Source organism: Montipora capricornis, chromosome 1 (assembly GCF_036669925.1).
Source record: "Montipora capricornis isolate CH-2021 chromosome 1, ASM3666992v2, whole genome shotgun sequence".
Classification (NCBI taxonomy): domain Eukaryota; kingdom Metazoa; phylum Cnidaria; class Anthozoa; order Scleractinia; family Acroporidae; genus Montipora; species Montipora capricornis.
Genome location: NC_090883.1, coordinates 1,231,236 through 1,252,318, shown reverse-complemented (window position 1 = coordinate 1,252,318; position 21,083 = coordinate 1,231,236). Strand labels below are relative to the sequence as shown.

General features: G+C 39.1%; 2 protein-coding genes and 1 long non-coding RNA gene across 3 annotated transcripts in view; 1 reads left to right on the top strand and 2 right to left on the bottom strand.

Annotated features, from left to right (window-relative positions):
- LOC138042729 (uncharacterized) overlaps positions 1-13,820 on the top strand; it is a 23,319-nt gene extending 9,499 nt beyond the window's left edge. Inside the window, exons 2-5 of the mRNA XM_068889082.1 lie at positions 7,224-7,444; positions 8,077-8,206; positions 10,228-10,377; positions 13,132-13,820. Of these exons, the coding sequence (XP_068745183.1) occupies positions 7,224-7,444; positions 8,077-8,206; positions 10,228-10,377; positions 13,132-13,640 (1,010 nt within the window). The 3' untranslated portion in view covers positions 13,641-13,820. The remainder of the gene's footprint in view (positions 1-7,223; positions 7,445-8,076; positions 8,207-10,227; positions 10,378-13,131) is intronic.
- Positions 1-21,083, bottom strand: part of LOC138044349 (fibrinogen alpha chain-like) — a 217,976-nt gene that overhangs the window by 110,158 nt on the left and 86,735 nt on the right. The gene's annotated exons all lie outside the window — the stretch shown is intronic.
- Positions 16,849-19,646, bottom strand: LOC138050592 (uncharacterized). Its single transcript, XR_011132653.1, has 3 exons — positions 19,588-19,646; positions 17,703-17,762; positions 16,849-17,030 (listed from the first exon to the last, which is right to left on the bottom strand). It is a non-coding gene; the product is annotated as an uncharacterized lncRNA (long non-coding RNA).

Genomic DNA, 21,083 nt, shown 5'->3' with positions numbered 1-21,083 from the left:
GTTAGCTTGCTTTATGCAAAACAAATATTGATGAAAAAGCAAATAACTATTGATACACAGTTTTCAGAAAGAGCAGAAGGAAGTTTCCCGAACGGTCGATCGAGAATAAAATATTTACGACATGAAAACAACATTAATTTTGAACCGTGAATATAGAATATAAAAAGTTACGATCAGCGACAAACATTTTGGGAGATTTTTGCTACGTTCAAGTAAATTGCAAAATCGAAAGTGACATGGCCGGAATTCAGCGGGCGCCGTGATTAAGTTACCGCGGCATGTTTACTTGCCAAACAGTGAAGCATCTGTGTCAAATGATGGCAAGATACCGGGTTTTTGTAAGTTTCTTTTTCAGTCAAGTGTTATAAAGTTTGACAATGAAATGAGCGAAGTCAAAACAAAGATCACAATCGCCCAACTCTTATTTATGCAAAGTCAAATTTACTCTCCAAGACGCGTACGACGTTATTTATCACCAGGTAATTCCATCATTTTGGAAATAGCAGCTACTTTATTATTCATCTGCGTCACAAGTTTTCACTGATTTTGGGGCTCATTTTGTTGAAACTCAAGCACGCTTCCAACAGGCCTGTGAACCCTTCCTGCTTACAGAGCAATACTAAAAACTTCTCCCATATCACATTTCAACCTTAAGCTCGAAAATTCAATACACAACATGATATTATAATTCACAAAGGCAGAAAATACCACAGAATCCTTTTCCAGCGAAAAAATTATTGAAACTAACAACATATTTGCTCTTAGAGGCGAAAACCTCTTCCTATTTCATTGCGTGCGTGAAGACAAGAAACTCAATCGTGTCAAATTACCATGTACTTCAGGTAAATAGAGCTCACTTTGATTTCGTCTCGACGGGCGATAGATTGTTGTCGAAGTCCAGTACTCGTCGCTTTTGAGCTTCCTGCCTAGTTTATCCAACTGACTTTCCATTATTGAGCTCCATAAGGGTATATTTTGTTTAAGGATCCACTAAAACTCCATTCGCGTTACATGACTTTCGACGCCATTGCAGGCTAAGTTAATGATTCTACTGTGTCCACCAGAGAAATCTACGCAGTTCTACTACCCTCTCGATCCTAAGAACATACGCATAGAAGGCTCTATGCACAAAGACACCACTTACCAGGGGAGTGACAGGCAAGACATTTACCGACACGGAAAAAAAAAAAAAAACTAAAAAAAAGAAAAAAAAGAAAAAAAAGAAAACAAACAAACTAAACGAAGACCTCGACTGGTTTGCCATAGGCAACCCAGTAATAAGTTTTTTTGAATTTTGTCTCTAATTTTTTGTTTCACCTACAGAATTTTTTTAAATTTGAAAGACAAACGGTTTAAATTAATCTAAGCTAACATGCAAAAAATGAAAAAAAATTACCGTCCAGAAGCAGAGATATAAACGAGTAAAGTTGCAAAATCAGGAAAAATTAGGGGGTTACAAGATCAGCATTTACGCATGCGTCACCCGCTCATTCGAGTCCGCGCGCGCGTGGAGCTACAGGTCAACACAAACGGATTTAAGTGACTATTAAACCGTTTCAGTAGAATTTTCGTAGTTTTCGTGAATAGGAGATGTCTATTTATATTCCATGTATATAGGAATTGGAGAAAGGTAAGCGAAATTAGCGGTATTTGTTTATTTCTGGTGACCCATTTGAATCATGAGCTGACGCAAGCAGCTTACGAATTGCGTGTGTGGCTTACGCGCGCGCGCTCAGCTGAAAACCCATTCGAGCCTCCTTAAATTAAATGGGGTCAAGTCATGCTGTTAATAATTGATCGTTTTAATATATCACAGAAATACATATTTTTATTTGTAGTCTCAAATAAAACCGGCTAGCGACAGAACTGACTTCCGTCGATTAACACTTCCGGTGTCGTAATACGTCCAGCGGTAAGGGAGGTGATGTAATTACGCTAATAATACACATAGTTGCCATAGTTGAAGACCAATAACCTTATTTTTAGTGAACAAATTATAGGATTAAATCCAGTATTCAAATATGAGAAAAAAACATATCGTTTTATTAAAACTTACAGTCAAATTTGTGCTTTAAATTCGTGTGATAAACGTCATTCCGAAAAATTAACCGTCAACCGTCAAATGACCTAAAATTTAACCGTCAACCGTCAAAACGACTTATTTTTAACCGTCAACCGTCAAAGAGACCCCCCCCATTGAGACCCTCTCTGTTGCCTAATGATATGTAATTCCCTTTGTGCATTTAGTCACTTCATTCGGCATTCGTCTTTCGTATAAGAGGTATTGTATTTCCTTTTGTTAGTCAGTTGTTGTACCCGGAGTGGCCGTACAGATCTTGTAAGTAGTTTATTTTCGTCGTGGTATTTTGGCGTTTCTGAAGCTTTAAGTATCTTGCTTGTAACTTTGTATTTCTAAGTCTTGTTTTCTGTGGTACATGATCGTTAAGTTGAGTACGAAGTTTCAAGCTGTCCAGCAGTTTAATTACTAACCGATGCAGTTACGGTAATCATATGGAGACACAATTTGGCTAGGGTATTAAGTACCCATCATAGATTTCTCTCATCACATTTTGGTACAAAATAACTTTACCATGGCAACGATAAGGCATTTCTTTGAGCCTTAAAATCAAGACATATGGTGTTTTTTGAAAAAGGGGACGGTGATTCTTCCCTTCAGCGTTACCAGATAATGTTAGAAATAATCTCTAAAATATTTAAAATTTAACAAAATATGTAGGTCAGTTTTTCAGAAAAGTAAGTTTTTTTTAAAATGTCTCTAATTTTTTTCACCTTCAGTATTTTTTTTAAATTTGAAAGACAAACTAATTAATCTAAGCTAACATGCAAAAAATGACAAAATTCAACGTCCGGAAGCAAAGATATAAACGAGTAGAGTTGCAAAATCAGGAAAAATGAAGGGGTTACAAGATCGGCATTGGTTTGTTGTAAAATGACCAGTCTTGTTTCCTTGCAGCCATGCGGAACTTTCTAAGACATATTTTTTTAATTCGTCGATTTCAGTAAAAAATTCGTTTTGCTGGACGACCAGCCCTACTAGAGAGAATTACTCCGAGTGAAGCAAATTATTAGCGTGAAGATTGTTTTATTTTCAGCAATAATTATTTGGAAAAACGAAGTCGAACACTGGTTGGCAAAAGTATGAACTCTTCTCTTACCTTAGAAAACTTTCATGCCAAATTTTGTGGCCCTCTTTGTATTCTGTAGCACAGCATCATCTTGTATTCTCAATATTTCCGATTCAGAAATACTGGCGAGTTTACGCCGGCCATTTTGTTTTGCTTGGATCACGCATAGTAAGTGTGATCTTAGTGTTTCAAGCAATCTGTTTGGTTCGCTATCTCGGAGTGAATAATGTGTGATCAAACAAAACAAATGGGCCATTGCAAGTATAAGAGCGTTCCGACCTTGGCCTATTGGCGGAAGTAAGCTGTTCAGCCTATGGTCTTTATCGGATGCGATACTACGGAAACGTTTGTCACATAATGATTCAATATGATCCACCATTGGTGCCCGGGAGGTGGGGGGACTCCCATGTAAAAAGGGGAGGGATGCTCGTCGGAAATTTTAAATTAAACCCTTAAGGAGACCAATCTGGGCGTGGCCCAGGTTTTTGGAGCATCCCTCCCCTTATAATATGGGAGTCTCACCCCCCCCCCCCCCAATTAAATCAGAATCAATTTGAAATTAAATAAAATTCTGCCTTCCTGACCTTCTACCCGTGACAACTGAAATGATCAACCTTTCTTTGGAGACAGGAACTGTCGCGAATGTTCACAAGGAAGCGCTGTTGATCCCTTTATTCAGTGTTTATTGAAGAAGGTGGCATAGCACTTTCCTGTTTTAAATCTTACCTCACTAATAGAAAGCAGTTTTTGATGGTTCGGGAAGGAAAGTCCACTACTCGAGATCTTTTTTGTGGTGTACCTCAAGGCTCAGTCTTAGGATTTGTTTTGTATATACTGTACACGTAACCGTTTGGGGACATTTCACGGGGTGTGTTTTCACTTCTATGCAGACGACACGCAAATTTATCTTTCACTTTTGATTTGAGTCATCTTCGACGGTTGACAAACTTTCTGCTGTTTCCTGCATTAGGGATATAAATAAGTGGATGCTATCTAATAAGCTTAAGCTTAATAATAGTAAAATGGAGGTGCTAATCATTGGAGCGCGACACCGCCCTCACCCACAGCTTGATCTTTAATTTACTTGTTGTCGATGAGCATGTAGTATCTACTTCATCCGCGAGAAATTTGGGAAACGTCTTTAATGACAACATGACACTTACGTCTCACGTCGCTGCTATTTGTAAATCTGCTTTTTTCATATTAGGAATATTGCTAGAAATAAGAGATATTTGTCGCAAGCGAATATTAAGACTACTCAGCACGTGTTTTTTACTTGTAAGTTGGACCACTGTAATTCGCTACTTGTTGGCCCCCCTTGCTACCCAATTAAGAGGTTGCAGATGGTTCAGAATTGTGCTTCTCGGTTGGTTGTTGGTGGTCGTAAATACGACCCAGTTACGTCAGTGTTACGTCAGCTTCATTGGCTACCAATTGAGAAGCGTATAGTTTACAAGATATAATTGCTCCTCACTTATAAAGCACTCAACACTTTAGCTCCCCTGTATATCTGTGATATGCTTGAGCGTTACATTCCTGCTCGCAGGTTTCGATCATCTGATAATTACCTTTTAAATGTCCCTGGGTACAGTCTCAAGAGTTATTGTGGTAGAGCTTTTTCCGTTGTAGCTCCTAAATTATGGAATATTTTCAGGAGCCCATGAGTAGGAGCCTCCATTTGCACTATATCCTTGAGTCAACCTTTGCGCGTATCTTTCTATTTTTAGAACCAACCCTTCATCAGGAGCCTCTGACCTTTACATTAATTTACATCAATTCGCACAATTTGCGTACATTGTTTTTGCTATTTCTGTCTTCGTTAGACAATGAATTTATTCTGATTGGCTATTTTAAACAGCGTGTGCAGTGCCGAACAACTCGTGGCGTTCTAAAAATAGAAATATACGGGCAAAGGTTGACTCATAGGGCTTGTATGGGGGAGGTAAGCTCCTACTGATGGGCTCTTGATAATTTGCCACTAGATTATTAAGTTGAGCACTGACGTGAATGTGTTTAAATCTAAGCTTAAGACTTAATTGTTCAATACTAGTATAGTTATTATTGACAGGTTTTTTTTTTCTTTGATGTAGTTTTTACTAGCATTTCTTTAGCGTTTATTGTTTTTAATTTTGATTTTTATTGTTGTAAAGCGCCTTTGGACATTGGTTGAAGACGCTATATAAATTTCTCCTTATTATTATGGACATTTTTATATTAAGTTGTTCGATGAGTTACATCTTATAACTTTGCGGAGTATCACCGTAGGTTAATTTAATGTTAGAAGTGTCAGCTTTCTTATAGCCTTTTCTTTCGTGTAACGTTCTAACAATATATCAAGTTCTTTTTCCGTTGTCCTTTCGTACAATATATTTATAATTACGATATAATCGTTTTACAGTTTCCACAGTCTGTCATAGGATCCACTTTTGGCTCTTCTGCAGCAAATATCTGGTTTCTTTCTCTCCCGTGATTATTATTATTATTATTATTATTATTATTATTATTATTATTATTATTATTATTATTATTATTATTATTATTATTATTATTATTATTATTATTATAGCTCGTGAAGGGCATAATGATTGAGATCGCCTTTTTCTCAATGCGAACGAGCTCGTTGATGAGATATTCCGGCAAGGCGTTAGAAAATACCTGCAATAGGCCATTTCCTAGTTCATGTTAGCCTCCTCTTCAAAGGGAGTCTAAGTGCGAAGTTTTTCTCATGAAAATTAATTTTCATTCATATGTAAAGTAGAACTAATTGCCATCACAAAAACTTCGCAGTTAGACTCGCTCTGAAGAGGAGGCAAACATGAACTCGGAAATGGCCTTTTACTTTACTTATCTTCCTAGATAAGTCGGGAAGAGCTAGGGACCTCTGCCAACCGCTTCGACTTCCTTCGACTTACTCATCCAACCGGAAATGAATGAGTGAGTCCAGTTTCGACTTGTCAAACCTGTTTGTTTTATTTTGGCACATGATCAATCGCTATACGCATCATCGGTCGTTCTCCAATGGCATTTAGACTAAGGACGCTCGAACTTGCCAAATTTTATATCACGAGTCGTCTACACAAGCAATTTTTCCTATTTGACAACTTTTACTTGTCACGTAAAAGCTAACTAAACGCTCCAGCTTTTCAGCAAATACAGTCGTCACATAAAATTGGCGAAATTTCCTCGTCTACACTAGTAAATAAAAGTTGTCACTCAAAAATTGTCACATAAAAATTGCTTTAGCTTTCATGTTATAAATAAAAGTTGTCACATACGAAAAATTGCTCGTGTAGACGACTCGTCACATAAAAGGTAGCAAAAATACGAAAAATTGCTCGTGTAGACGACTCCTCACATAAAAGGTAGCAAATTCGTGTCTCTTGGTTAGCGCCATTAGAGAAAAAACAGGCAACCTCGCCTTGCTTCAGCTTTATCTCTGCTGTCCAAAGGCATTGCTGACTCCCGTAACTGCGACTTGCCAACAATTAATTGTTGTGCTATCCACACGATCAAATATATCTGCCACATAAAATTGTCACATAAAAATTGCTGGTGTAGACGGGGCTTAACTGTCTAAATTCCAATGAATATTTCCTCTGTTTTTCAGTTACACAAACTAGTCTGCCAGAAACCTATAAATTTTTTGGTAAAAAAAGAAAAGGGAACTTTAAAAGTATGAACTCTCTTGGTTTCCAAGGAAATGATTCGAATCTTTGGTTGTTATGTGTTTGTCAGTGTTGTTTTAAAGTATCCCGACATTTGAAGGTTTAAAGCATTCTCAGCAAAGAAATTCGAAGCGGTTGGCTGAAGTCCCTCCCTCTTTCCGACATATCTAGGAACACCAAAGGGCCTCTAATCGTAGGGTAAGGGATCAACTTTATGTTGCTTACTTCGATTGGCTGGAATGAAGGGAACAATCATGCAAAGTTAAAAATAAATTCAATGTCAAGTATCAAGTTATATGGTAATAGCCTTAAAGTATCCCAAGCAATGAGGAAAATTACAAGGAAAAAAACGAGTCGAGAACTCATAACAGACAGCATACTTAAGAGACTAAGTCTTTCCTTATTTCCTTAGATCACGCTTTGGTTGGTCATAACATAAGTTCAGATTTTGTTGGTGACGAGTTTGAATGTCAGGTGAAATGCATCGATACCAAGCCGTGCGACTCATTCAACGTCCATCCCGCTACTGGTAAATCGAACAAACGCGTCTGTGAACTGAGCAACATAACACGGCAAATGGAACCCAGTGATTTTAAAGCGATGAAAGGGTCCAACTACTATGGCTCAATTAAGGTCAGTTGAAATAATAACGGAAAGTTTATTCATTTAATTGAACGAAAGGGAAGGATCAAGGTATCCTGTCATAGGCGGATGTAATTGACTGAGAACTGATTTTGATGAGGGAGGAAAACCGGAGAATCCAGACAAAAACCTGCGGGATCAGATTGAGATTGACCGAAACTCCACGTAGGCAAGGGTTGAACCCGGGTCGCAGAGTTGAGTGGCGGGATTGATAACAACTGAACCACACAGGGTGCGGCTCGAGGATGTAAATAAGGTGCGTTTTTTCAGTATCAAAAATCAAACACACCATTCAAACTTTCAACTCGACAACTCAAACTTTCAATTCGACAATTCAAACATTCAATTCGGCAGTTCAAGTATTCAGCTGTCGTCACAAGTCACAGGCCATTGTTTTACCAATAGAGAAAGAATCCTAAACATTGATTAAAGCTAACGGCCTTTGGCCTAATTGAATTGAATTGCTTAATATTACCGAATTGAATTTTTGAATTCTTGAATGGAAGGTTGGAACAGCTAAATTGAATGTTTAAATTGCCGATTGCACCTTTGAATTTTTACTCAAAAACGCGCAAATACTAACCGAGGACCTTCAAAAAACATAAATTTTTGTATGCTTTCAGGTGAAATGCGTCGATATTTCTCATGAAAAGGGAAGGAAGTATAAGGATAGCACTCATTCTCATGAAAAGGGAAGGAAGTATAAGGATAGCACTCATTGCCATACTGGCTACAAAGGAAAGCGTTGCCAACGTGAGTCGCTTTTTAGGAAAAAAGTAACTAATGTGAGAACATAGTTGATTCGTGAAAATTCTCATGAAAGTCAAAAGCTTGAGCTGAGGTTGCTGTGACTGTTAATATGATAACTGTTTAACCTGTTGGCTCAAGAAGTGACTCCATCCACAGCCGCGGCATAAAAACTTACGGATTACGGAGGTTTTGTTTAAGGATTCACTATAATTTTAAGTCTTTTAGTTCGGATAACCAGCGGGTTATTAGAATCAGAAGTGAAACCAAAACTAATCGTGACTCGCGCGTGCACATTTTCCGGCGCTTTGTGTCGGCTACGTGTAATTACTTCGAGTTTTGATTGGTTTACAGGATTGCCTCCGTCCTTTTTGATTGGCCAAAGTTATTACTATGGTTTGGTTTTACTCTAATGAGGCAAAAAAGATGGAAGCAAAGGATCCCTGATAGAAGCTTACAGGGCCGTAGCCAGAAAAAAAAATATGACTGAGACAATGTTCATGGTTAAGTTTTCTTCGTAGGTATTTCAGGTGTTTATGATAAGTGCATTTTAAAGACAACACTGGAATCACGCATTATTTTAAAAAATTCACGAGAAAATGAATGAGGCAAGAGCCTCGGTTTGCCTCGGAGTACTGTCTACGGCGTTGGCTTTTCATTAGTGCTACCTGGGACAATGAAAGAGGTTTACTCGAGGTTAACTCGCGCATTCTGCTTGGGGTGGGATGTCCGGAGGTTTGATAATCTCGCAATTATCATCATGTGCTTATACTGAAAAGCCGGTGACTTCACTTCAAAAATCGACGAATCATCGATGATCTAGCGAACTTTCCCGAATGATTCCTGAAGGAATTCAAAATAAAAAATAAAGTAGGGGAGATCTATGCATAATTTGTGGGCGTTTTAACAAAACAATTATTCCTATCCTGCTTGTTGGATAAGATTGTTATCTCATATCCAACGCACGCTCGTGGAATAATAGACCTTATTCACGATAGCCGCCATGTTGGATTTGCTGTTATCATGCAAATTAGCTACACACTTCTGAGGGGGCAAACAACACAAGTTCGAGAGGTTATAACGAACATCGTAGCCACACAGATGATTTGTTTCATGTTCATTAAAAAATTAGCAGATAACGAAGTAGAAAGACAACATGTCGGAGGCAATCAAAAGATCGAAAATTAGTATAAAAGGTAATTAATTGTAAATTCTAAAATGTACTTTTAGCAATGTTAATTCAATATTTCGACGAAACGATTTTCCGCAATTTGCCTTTATTTCAATGTTTGCCCCCAGCATAACACATGGCTAATTTGCATGACAGTTTGAAAACCAACATGGCGGCTATCGTGAATAAGGGCTATTGTTAATTATTATGCAAATTCTGCGAAAAGAAATTGTATTGTACAGAGCGTTGTCACATGACGTCACGTCAGCCATGTTGGTATTCTAAACTAATCCTCTGGGATTTGAACTCTGTCTGCTAGTCACGTGAGTGAAAACGTTCTGTTGTCATCCAGCATGACCGACTTGTCACGTGGGTGAAAACCACTGAATTTCTAAAATTATAAGAAAAAGCACCTTCTAAAGTTCGGACGACAAAACGTTTATAAAAGGCAAAAAGAGCGTGCACTGTAAAAGCGCGCTACCGGTGTATCTTTGTCGGCCGATGAGAACTTAGCTTGGTCTTGTAATGAGCATGAAGTAAAATTTCAAACCGCTGAAACAATAGGAGCATGCTTAAATTAATGGATAAAGGGAAAGCATTTCATGCCCCAAACGTCCTCAGTAATAGTTAACGCCGCCTTTCTGGAGTCTTTAAGATTTAACTTTCGATTTGCCGGAAAGCGAATTATTTCCGTCACGCGCAAGATGAAGCCACATATTGTAGTGGATCCACTCTCGCCAGATTGTTTTATTTCTTGTTTTTTACTGGATTTCTTTTGTTCTATCAAGTTTTCAATAAAGTTAGTTATATTCTACCACAAAATTAACTAGTAATGATGTTTTGTTCTATGACAAAGCGACACGAGGACTGTACTCTCATCTGCCTGCCCAATCCTGCAAAGACATCCTGGATTCTGGAGATTCATTTGGAGACGGAAAGTACTGGATCGACCCTAAGAAGACTGGCAACCCATTGAAAGTGTACTGCGACATGACAACGAACGGAGGTAAGAAAAAGTGTTTTCTACTGAGACAGAGATCGCAAATCTTCTTCTTCTTCTTCTTCTTCTTCTTCTTCTTCTTCTTCGTCTTCGTCTTCGTCTTCTTCGTCGTCGTCGTCGTCTTCTTCTACTTCTTCTTCTTCTTCTTCTTCTTCTTCTTCTTCTTCTTCTTCTTCTTCTTCTTCTTCTTCTTCTTCTTCTTCTTTCACACACACTCCTCCTTCTTCTGTGTGGGGTCGGCATTTGTGGGCGGGCGTCCACTCACTTTGGATTCTCCACTCGTTACCTTGAAGTCCCTTATCCTTATATCTTTCCTGATGTTCTCCATCCAACTCCGTTTTGGCCTTCCTCTTCCTGTCTCCCCTTCCACTCCATTTCCACATATCGCATCACACAACTGTCGTCTTTTCTCGTGACAAAGCTCAACAATGACAGTCTTTGCTCTTGAATCTTCTTCGATACCTCTGTAACCTTCAGTGTATTTCAACGGCTGATTATTTCATTTCGGATCGTATCCAGTTGAGTAACCCCAGACATCCGTCTAAACATTTTCATAACCAGACAACACAAAACAATAAAAGAAGCAGCAAGGATAGCTTACAAAGAGATACTTTTGCGTACTGGTCTCGTTGTTCGCTTATTTTCCTGATAATTGATAAAGGTGTGGCTATTTAACAAACTAACTTCAGTTATTTATGCGTCTATCCTCTTATTGATGATAACATTGTCAAAGTGGCTATGGAAATCAAGAGCCGCGCTCACACACTGACCAAACTTCTAAGGATGTGGCTTTTGTAGTCATTCTGATAAATACAGCTATAAGATTTTTCTCGTTTTATTTTTGACTTTTCTTATGCAAGAGTCATGCAAGGGCAGGTAAATTTCCTTCGATCAATTAAAACTATCCCAAATGTATCGCAACAAGGTGGTCACAAAAGGTCTTTCAGGACTATTGAGAGGCGAGACTGCAATACACCACGTTTAGCTTAATAAGCTGTAGGGAAGATTTCTTTGAACTGCGGAATATATTCGAAAAAAAATCATTTCGTTCACCTCGTACGTTGATCGACTGATCGTATCCTTTCCGATGAAAAAGAAAGCTGGACGCATAGGCAGCATAACGTGTCGGTGATTTTAATTCAGATGTTTATATGTGGCTACCGGTCGCGAGAAATTACATCTCAAAATTACATCTTCCCTGAGTGAAAGTTGGGAAGGTTATCAAATCGATGTGCAACTCATATTTAGCAGTTTGAACAAAATTAGAACCCAGGACCACGAATTTTCTCTACCAACCTTTGGGAGAGGGCAAGTACAAAACACACAACATATCCTCTACCTCTAAAATGACGATTATCCACAATTCGTAATTTTGCCTGGATTGACTGTTACCGTCAATTTAGATTACTCTGTCCTGGAAAAGTTGCATCTCTGCACGGGAATTGAACCCAGAGCACCCAATCTGAAGGAAATGTTTTTTATCCACTTAACAACTAAAGTTCAACTGTCTGACAATTACACCGATCATTTATTAAATCTGATTAGTATACATAAAATCATTGCTGAATGGTGGTTAAGTCTAGTACTTGATTTTTAAATGGTTATCTTTCTCTTAAGGATTGGTAACCGACATTTTCTCCTTTTTAAACTTGTTTCTTAGCCGGTGATAATACACGTTTACAGCGGCATTCGGGAGAAAAAATATATTGACATATTAAAAAAAAAAAATTTCTGGCAGTTAGCGATGCGGTAGTCTAGTGGTTAAGTGAAAGGGTTAATAATCGAACATTCCCAGGTTCGCGTCCATCGAGTTTAGGCATTGGGGTTCGGATATGAAAAATAGATATTCATTTCTCATAATCCGTATCAAGCGCTAAGCGTCCTAAATTGACGTTGATAGTGAATATAGAGAAACTAAGGAATTGTCGATAATAGTCATTTCAGAGGTAGAGGATGGGTTGAAACACAGGTCACAACTCACAGTCCATTGTTTTACCAATACCGAAAGAATCCTAAACATTCAAGAGTTTGTATGCCTATTGTTAGCATTGGTAAACGGTTAGGGTTGTTTCTGTATTGGTAAAACAGAGACCTGTGACTTATGACCTGTGTTTTGTACTTGCCCTCTCCCAAAGGATGGTAGAGCAACCGCGTGGTCTTGGGTGCTAATCTCGTTCAAACTGCTAAATGTGATTTGCATATCGATGCTCAACTAACTGTGATAACCTTCCCAACTTTCATTCAGGGAAGATGTTATTTTGTGTCTAAGGGAATTTCTCTCGACCGGTAGCCACACACAAAACTCTGAATTAAAATAACCCCCTCGTTCTGTTGCCTATGCGTCCAGCTTTCTTTTTCATCGGGGAGGATACAATGAGTCGAGGGAGAAATGGAAATCGATCACAACTGAGTCTGTATCGGAGATTTTACATTGGGAGGTTTATCATGTTTCCTCAATCAATGGGAACTTCACAGGTTGGAAACAACTGTTCCGTGAAAAGTTGGAATATATTTCCAAGGATTTTACTCATCCCTTCGTTTTGTGTGAGTGCGTTCGTTTGACTGGCGGGGTCTCCGATTATTGCGAAAAATCATCTGACGAATTTTGATTAGCAGACCAACAAATTCTCAAAGCATTTTCAGCTTAGAATCCTGTCCAAAACGTTTGCCATTTTTTGGATCACTTTAGGAAAAAACAAGAATCCAAATTCCACTTTAACCTACCTCTACGCTAACCTTTTGATGTGATTCTCGTTTTAGGGGGATGGCTGCTTATCTCAAACATTGTAATGAAGAGCTCAACTCCCCCAACCGCGCTTCCGGTGAAGACTTCCTACCGCGGAATAGCAAGCGATGAGATGGTCCTTTCGAAGACCGCGTCGAAGGAGTTGTTCGCACACTTGTCTTTCAGACAAATAAGATTCTATTGCGGTAAAAAAGGGGGGCGCATATTTCACGTGGGTACAGTTACTAACAGCTCCGGCGAATCTGTAGTGCGCTACTTTACTGGCCAGACGGATGTAAGGCCTTCTTCGTGTGGATCGTTCGTGCGAATGGAAAATGACAACTCGAAATTAGCGGCCGCCTGCCAATCGTGGTATGAGGGAAAATGGGGAGATGGCAACGACGAAAACAGATTGTATCAACAAATTGTTTGGTGGTTCTCTAAATCTCACTGGTTACTTTACCCGCCGCACAACAGATGGGAATGTGATGACTTCAACAAGGGAGTATCTGCCGGAGATTTTTGGAAAATATATGTTCGCTAGATCTATTGTAGCAAATAGAGTACTGTATCGTTAGTAACTCAAGAAATCCGTATCATAAGCAATGTAAGTACTGTAGTCGTTAACAGGGTATTGCTTTTTTCGAGTGTGTAAGGAGTATTGTATACATGTATGCAACTCTGTGTTTTGACGATTAATTAAAAAAAAAAACACATATAAATAGCTTTGTTGTAGGAAGTGGTGATAAATGTGTAAGCATAAAGCAAATCTGTTACCATGCCCGTCTGGGAAGAAAAAGCTGTGCATGAAACTGTTACGTTTTGTGGAAATAAGAGGCGCCGCTTTGACCTAATTTGTGAAATTTTAAAAGAAATAGGTGAATTCAGCTCATAGAGTACAAAAACAACCATATTCCTTGAATTTGACGGCTTAAGCGACGGGTGAGTATGCTATTTTACATAGCACGTCACAATACTGTTTTAACATTTTATGACAAAACCTTAAAAGTTTATGGAATTTACTTGATTCCTTGCAACGTATGGGACGTAATTCCTTCTTTGCTTTGTAGACTTAATTTAGCATTCTCTCGCATTCTTCTTCTTCTTTACAATATGCATTTTTAACATCATTTTTTATTTACCATATATGGTAACAGAATTTTGGAACGGCTTTATAGTACTTTTGTCGTAATTGCTTTGTAAATATTGTAGTTGTTTGTTTATTGTGCCTCAAAAGCCCCAGCTGGGAGCTAAGTGACAATAAAGAATGTGTGTATGTACTGTCTATTTTTCCCCTATATTGCCAGAGGTTGTTTATCTTGCTGTCAAGATAAATAACCGCTTTTCATTCTTAAATAAAGATATTCAATGTATTCTATCAAAACTTGTTTGTCGATAAAATTTCGGAGTACATTTCTCTCCACAACAAGCGTGGTTATATTCAAGACGAGTTCAAGGCACTCACGAAAAAATTAAGGGGGTGGGGGGGGGGGGGGGGGAGGGAGGAGGAGAGAGTTCTTTCTCATTCCCTTGGGCGTTTCCCGTTTGGTGCGTACGTCAGTCTCGCACTCCAAATAAATTCCAAACACTACTGCACAAGCTGCAAAACAGAGAGCATTAGAAAAGGGAAAAGCTAGTCAAACAGAAGTTCTTTTTAAAATGAATATTTGCGTGTCGCAACCATTCTTCGATAATTGTATCCATCTTTTTTGTGTTAGGAAATGCCATCGAGGTAACCTGTAACTGTTTGGGTAAGACGTAACTTTATTGGCTATGCAAGACTCTCTGTGATATGTCACTGCTGTCCTCAAAAGCCGACGTCTTGTTAGCATCATCATCATCATCATCATCATCATCATCATCATCAATCTCACTTAGCTGACCATAAGTGCTGTACTAATTGAGAAGGCTGTAACCCAAACCATATCACGGGAAATTAAGAGAAGGTCAAGTCAATTGTTGGTTTTTCATGCGCAAGAAAAAGAAAAAAAACAAACAAATAGCAAAGTACCCGGAGAAAAACCTCACGGAATAGAAAAGAGGCCCATTAATCTCCGTCCACATGTGAAGGCGAGTCCGGGAATCAAACCCGAGCCAAATTGGATGGAGGCGAATGATCTCACTAACGCGCCAACTTTGCAGTCGCCGAAAATAACATGAACGTATAAGACGCATGCTCAACACCATTTTAGTTACTCGTTTAACTTTGAGTTTCACAGGTGTTACTGCTAAAGCTTTTTCATGCCTGATGAGAAACAAGCTGTTGATCTCTTGAAGGTCTTGTGGTCGCGTTTCAAGGTTTAAAAAGCCGAAATATTAACCGCCCGTTGGTCATAGAAGCGAAACCTATGAAGGTCATATTGTCAATTATTATTCATGTGGTAAACAAATAGCCAAAAACTTGGTAACTGTGGGAAGAGTTGGAATTGAATGGGACGAGAAGGAACTTATCTAAACAGGGATTAAGAAAGCTTGACTGTGTACATTATTTCTTGTTCGGTATAGCCTTATTTCTCACTGTCCTCGCACCATCCAACATCTCTGAACTGGGCTCTTGCCATTTGATATCAACAAATAATCGTTGCTAAGTATTAAAGACAATGCAGGTGTATTCATCATGACACAGGCAATCGATGTTTTGAGTTGCGTTGTACCTTTTGTTGAACAAAATGGTTCTCCTTATATAGCTTTATATTTTGGTTCTATATTTCTCTTTGTGAATCATGAATCAGGTCCTTTCAATTTGAATCCATGATTTAACAGCAAAGCTTTTCACATGACGGCTTGCGAGACAATTTTGTACAAAACTAATCCTTGAAGAGAAGTGAATGACATTCTTATGCAAACAATAGGCCCTTGTTGTTAATGCAGCTCGAGAGTCCCAATCCAAAAAGGTTTGGGGTCAGCGAGAAAATGATACCAGAGGATGGTTTCCCCCGCCTCCTCTCCCCCCTCCCCCTCAGTTGGCTCAGCATCGGACTACTGTGCAGCAGTGCGGTAGGTCGCCGGAACAAAGACTCAAGCCCGACCAACCCTCAGGGTGTTTAAATAACGATGGAGAACAGCTTTATAGTAAAATGACATCTGAAAATGGTTGGACTCTCTGGTCTTCGCGGATAAGGACGATAAAAACCGTAGGAATCCTTCAATATTCATACTAAACCCTGTAGGACGTAAAAGAACCCACACACGATTTGCAAAGTGACTTCCCGGTGTTGAGGTCTGGCCTCTGTGGTATGTAATGGTTGGTAGTGTAAACGCTCGGAGTCGACCAGTGTCCTATTGTTGAGTCTCCATGGGCATCCTCTTCAAACGGAGTCTAAGGGCGAAGTTTTTGTGACGGGAATTAGTTCTAATTTACATAAGAATGAAAACTTATTTCAAAAAGAGAAACTTCGCACTTAGACCCTTTTTGAAGAGGAGGCAGTCATGAACTCGGAAATGGCCCGTCGTTCCTGGCTTATTAATGTATAAAAAAGGTCATCTCACCCATCAGTCTCAATCTCGACCCCAGAGCTCTTCTCTTTTGCCCATGACTGAGGGAGAGAAGAGCTCTGGGGAACCCTGAAACCCCTGAAGCGTGGCTGATTGGTGCATTCATGTTAGTACAAGGAGTGAGCTGGCGCCGTAAGGTTTAAATAGCCAATTTCTGGCTATAAGAACTCCTAGTTAGAGTTTCCCAGAGCCTTGGGTCAGGCGCAGACATAAGATGCGAGGCTCTGGTGACGAAAACGCCTTCAGTCTGTTTAGCTAATGCTGTCAGAGAAAGAGCAAAGCATCATTCGACAAAGAAACAAACAAATAAACGACATCACTTTATTTATAAAAATATAGGTGGTTGATGAAGTCAGAGAGAGTCTTGGTAGAATAATATTTAAATCACAGCTGCTTTCTCGATACTTTTACATGCATCTTTCAGTTTGCCAACCAAATCCTAAATAGACAAAAATCATAGAAGTTAACGTTAATGGCCTCGAAGGAATGCTTAACGTTACTGACGGTCACTAGACTACGATAGTTCTTGTTGCGGATAGCGCACAATGCCTGAGTGGTGTAAAATGCAAAAAAAAAAAAAAAAAAAAAAAAGGGTGGGTTCAATTTCCCTGTCAGCAAAAGTGTTAATGTCAACGTTGACGTTGATGTCGGTTACTGTCAGTCAGTGTCTACATTACAGTGTCAGTGTCAGCAGCAGTGTCAATGCTGATGTCAGTGTCAATATCAGTGTATGTCAATGCCGACGTCGACGTTGATATCAGTTATTGTGTCCGAATCAGTGTCCATGTCAGTGTCAGTTTCAATATCAATGTTGGTGGCAGTGTCAATGTCAATTTTCAGTATCAATGTCAATATCAGTGTTGATGTCTTTGCTTTGCTTATAGTTGAAATGTACTTTGCCATCAAACTCGTTTAAAGGTGTTTCACTTTATAATCAGGAGGGAAGACAAAACAATCGACGCAGAGTTAAAAACCCCAACTGAAAGGAGGCAACCTGTTGGTTCTTTACAAAGTACGGAAGAGTTGAATTTGGTTGAATGCGGCCTACCTCTTTTTTGCATTCAAAAACATGTGGAACAGTAACACGGTCCCTAAACAACACGCAATTCACCCGTAGCTGTTCCATGGAGCAGGAAAATTGGACATCTTTTCCATGCGATTTTCCCGATTCCTGAATTAAGCATACAGAAAAAAGAAAGTCAATCTACAATACTAATACACTTCACTACACTATGAAAAACACGGGGTCAGGGTTTGGGACATAATTGGACAAAATTGGACAAAATTGTTGAGAAAACTCTGTTTTTGGACTAAACTCCGATTACAAGCATGAAAAAGAAGCTCTCTTTTTGCCCCCACCCCCACTGATCAATGTTGCTTGGACGAAACAAAGCATGTCGAACCGGGGATTATCAACATTGGTTGTAGGGGGGAGGGGGATGGCAAATAATGTGCGATATTGAGGACGTAGTGCGCAAAATAACCCCTGCTTTTAATATTCTCAACCCTTTTTGTCCAATAGTGAGTGTTGATGTCTTTGCTTTGTTTATAGTTGAAATGTACTTTGCCATCAAACTCGTTTAAAGGTATTTCACTTTATAATCAGGAAGGAAAGCAAAACAATCCACGCAGAGTTAAAAACCCCAACTGAAAGGAGGCAGCTTGTTGGTTCTTTACAAAGTACGGAAGAGTTGAATTCGTTTGAATGCGGCCTACCTCTTTTTTGCATTCAAAAACATGTGGAACAATAACACGGTCCCTAAACAAAAAGCAATTCACCTGTAGCTGTTCCATTGAGCAGGAAAATTGGACATCTTTTCCATCCGATTTTCCCGATTCCTGAATTAAGCATACAGAAAAAAGAAAGTCAATCTACAATACTAATACACTTCCCGACACTGTGAAAAACACGGGGAAAGGGTTTGGGACATTATGCAAAGTCTGTAGGGGATGGAGTTCTTTGTGTTGTGGCTGTCCATTGTGAGTGCATTGGTGGGTGGGTGGAATAGCTGCCAAAACGTCAATCTGCTCAAACAACTAACAAACAGTACCATTTTCATTTTTGGTACCCTTTGCTAGAACAAAGGACAATAACTCTAGCAGTGGTGAACAAGGCTGAGAAAATCCAGGCTTGAACGGGACTTGAGTCTATGATCATCAGCTCTTACCACTGAGTTATTAAGCCCATCTGGTACAAAGTACTTTTGCAGTATCACTGTCCTGTTACAGGAGTTCATCAAGGGGATCCTCTATCTCCACTAATTCCTTGAGTCAACCTTTTCCCGAGTAAATGTATTTTTAGGAAGAGGTTTTTTTTCGAAAAGTATCATATCTCCCCTGAAGCTTAGATAGCTTGGTTTTTACGACAGTGGGCGTGCTGAATCTCGCAAGGGAGATAGGCTTCTACACCAGTGAGCGTGCCAGTGAATCTCCTAAGGAAGGGGTTATACAAATTAATTTACTCAAGAAATGGTTGACTCCTAGACGAAGTAAGGGAGATGGAGGACTTCCCTTGATGAGCTTGTGCCTATGAGTATAAGTGAAGGTACACGTGTGACATACTTTTTCGGGATCTTTTTTCACTTCCAGTAACTCCGATGAACTTTCCTTGGAAAATTGTTAGATGTCCACATTTCCAGTAGAAGTTTTGCATGGCAGCCATATTGCATGTGTTTTGCATTAGAAAGAACATTTGTTCCCATAGGGAAAAGAATCTATTGTTCCTGCCACGCAACATGACTGCCGTGAAAAACCTCTATTGATGAATTTACCGCACGTGACGTGACTTTTGAAAACCAAACATCACACTTGACCTGATTGTCAAAACTGTAGCGTTTCTGGAAAAACGCATTACCCAGGCTGGAGACCCCAGTTATTTCATAGGGACCCAAAATACCAAAGGAATCAATGCATGTGGTTTAACCTAAGGCTGTTGCTTTTTCTAATTACCGTGAGGTCAATCAGATATTTCCGCAACCTTCAGAAGATACACAGACCTCAGTTTTTAATGTGATAAGACAGGTGGGTTGATTCACTTTCTCCATTTGATTACTCTAGAGTAAAAGGATGACAAGCACGGAATTCAATTTAAAGTACTTCATAGGCTGGTTTCAAGGTATGTCGCTTACTAGATACACTGTATATGTTGCATAACAGAGAGATGAAACACTGCTCTATTATTGGACATTGTTAAAACAGCTAACAGTCCATCAAGACACCATTAAACATCATTTGCCTCATGAGCTTTAAACCCGATGAGACACTCCTCATTAGAACCCTTTATACAAAGAATAGTAATAAGGCCTGTCTTTTTTTATATACATGTACATGTATGCTAATATCTTCCTCTCACAAATTGAACCTTTGCATGTACTCCCGAGGGAGTGATGTCAAAAGACATTAGGCTACGCCTTGTGTTTTTAAAACACTGCTGCTTGCTTTTTGAACAGTACATCAAAGTTTCAAAGTTCAACATTTGAATTATCTCGACTGTTGCAGAGCCAAAGTTGTGGAACACTTTGGCCTGAAATATTAGAGACACTACAATGTTAGAGAAATTTAGGAGAATTTTCCTATCTTGGATTTTTCTTGCATTGTGAAAGTGATCACTATGTCATGGAAAGTGCCGTACGTAAGTCTCAATAATTTTATTGTTAAGACGCTATGAGTTTAGGGTTAGACCAGAGCTTATCCCGGTTTTTGTAAGACGAGGCAGCTTAGATGATAATACATGCACTTTGCCTGGGATGCCAGTTGATCTCAAGGGTACCTCCGAAGCTTTCCTCTAGTACAATTATTGAAAGCACTATTATCCAAAGATTAATCTAAAAGTAACACAATAACGTTCTGATTGATTTTCTGTTTTGTTCAACATTGCGATGTCCCTTTGACAAAGTTATTTATTAGTAACAATTCTCAATCCCACACAATCAGAGCACACAGAGGTGATTGTTTCTATTAATTATTTTAATAGATTAATTTGAACAGAATATGAGGCATTTTGAGCAAAGTGAAAAACTACTATCAGCCAAACATTTTCTTTGAAATGGTGATACCAATAATAATAACATGAATTGGGATTGAATGGCACAGTGATGAGAGCACTCGCCTCCCACCAATGTGTCCTGGGTTCGATTCGTAGACTCGGCCTCATATGTGGGTCAAGTTCAGTTTGTCAGTTCTCTACTCTGCACCAAGAGGTTTTTCTCCGGTTTTTCCCTCTCCTTAAAAACCAACATTTGATTTGATTAATGTTGTGTTAATTTGTCGATTTCAGGTATAAATGAGTGTTGTCCTAAGTGGCGTGTGTACATATATGTAAAAGACATCAAGTGAGGCCTAACGCCACTATGCATATGATGGATGAAGAACCGATTCCAGTTTACAGTGTCCCCAATTTGTGCTTCAGCGCGAGAAGACTTAAATAAATAAAGTTCCTTTTATACTCCCTGCCCCTCAAATATTGTTTTTTTTTTTCCACTAAAAGTTTGAG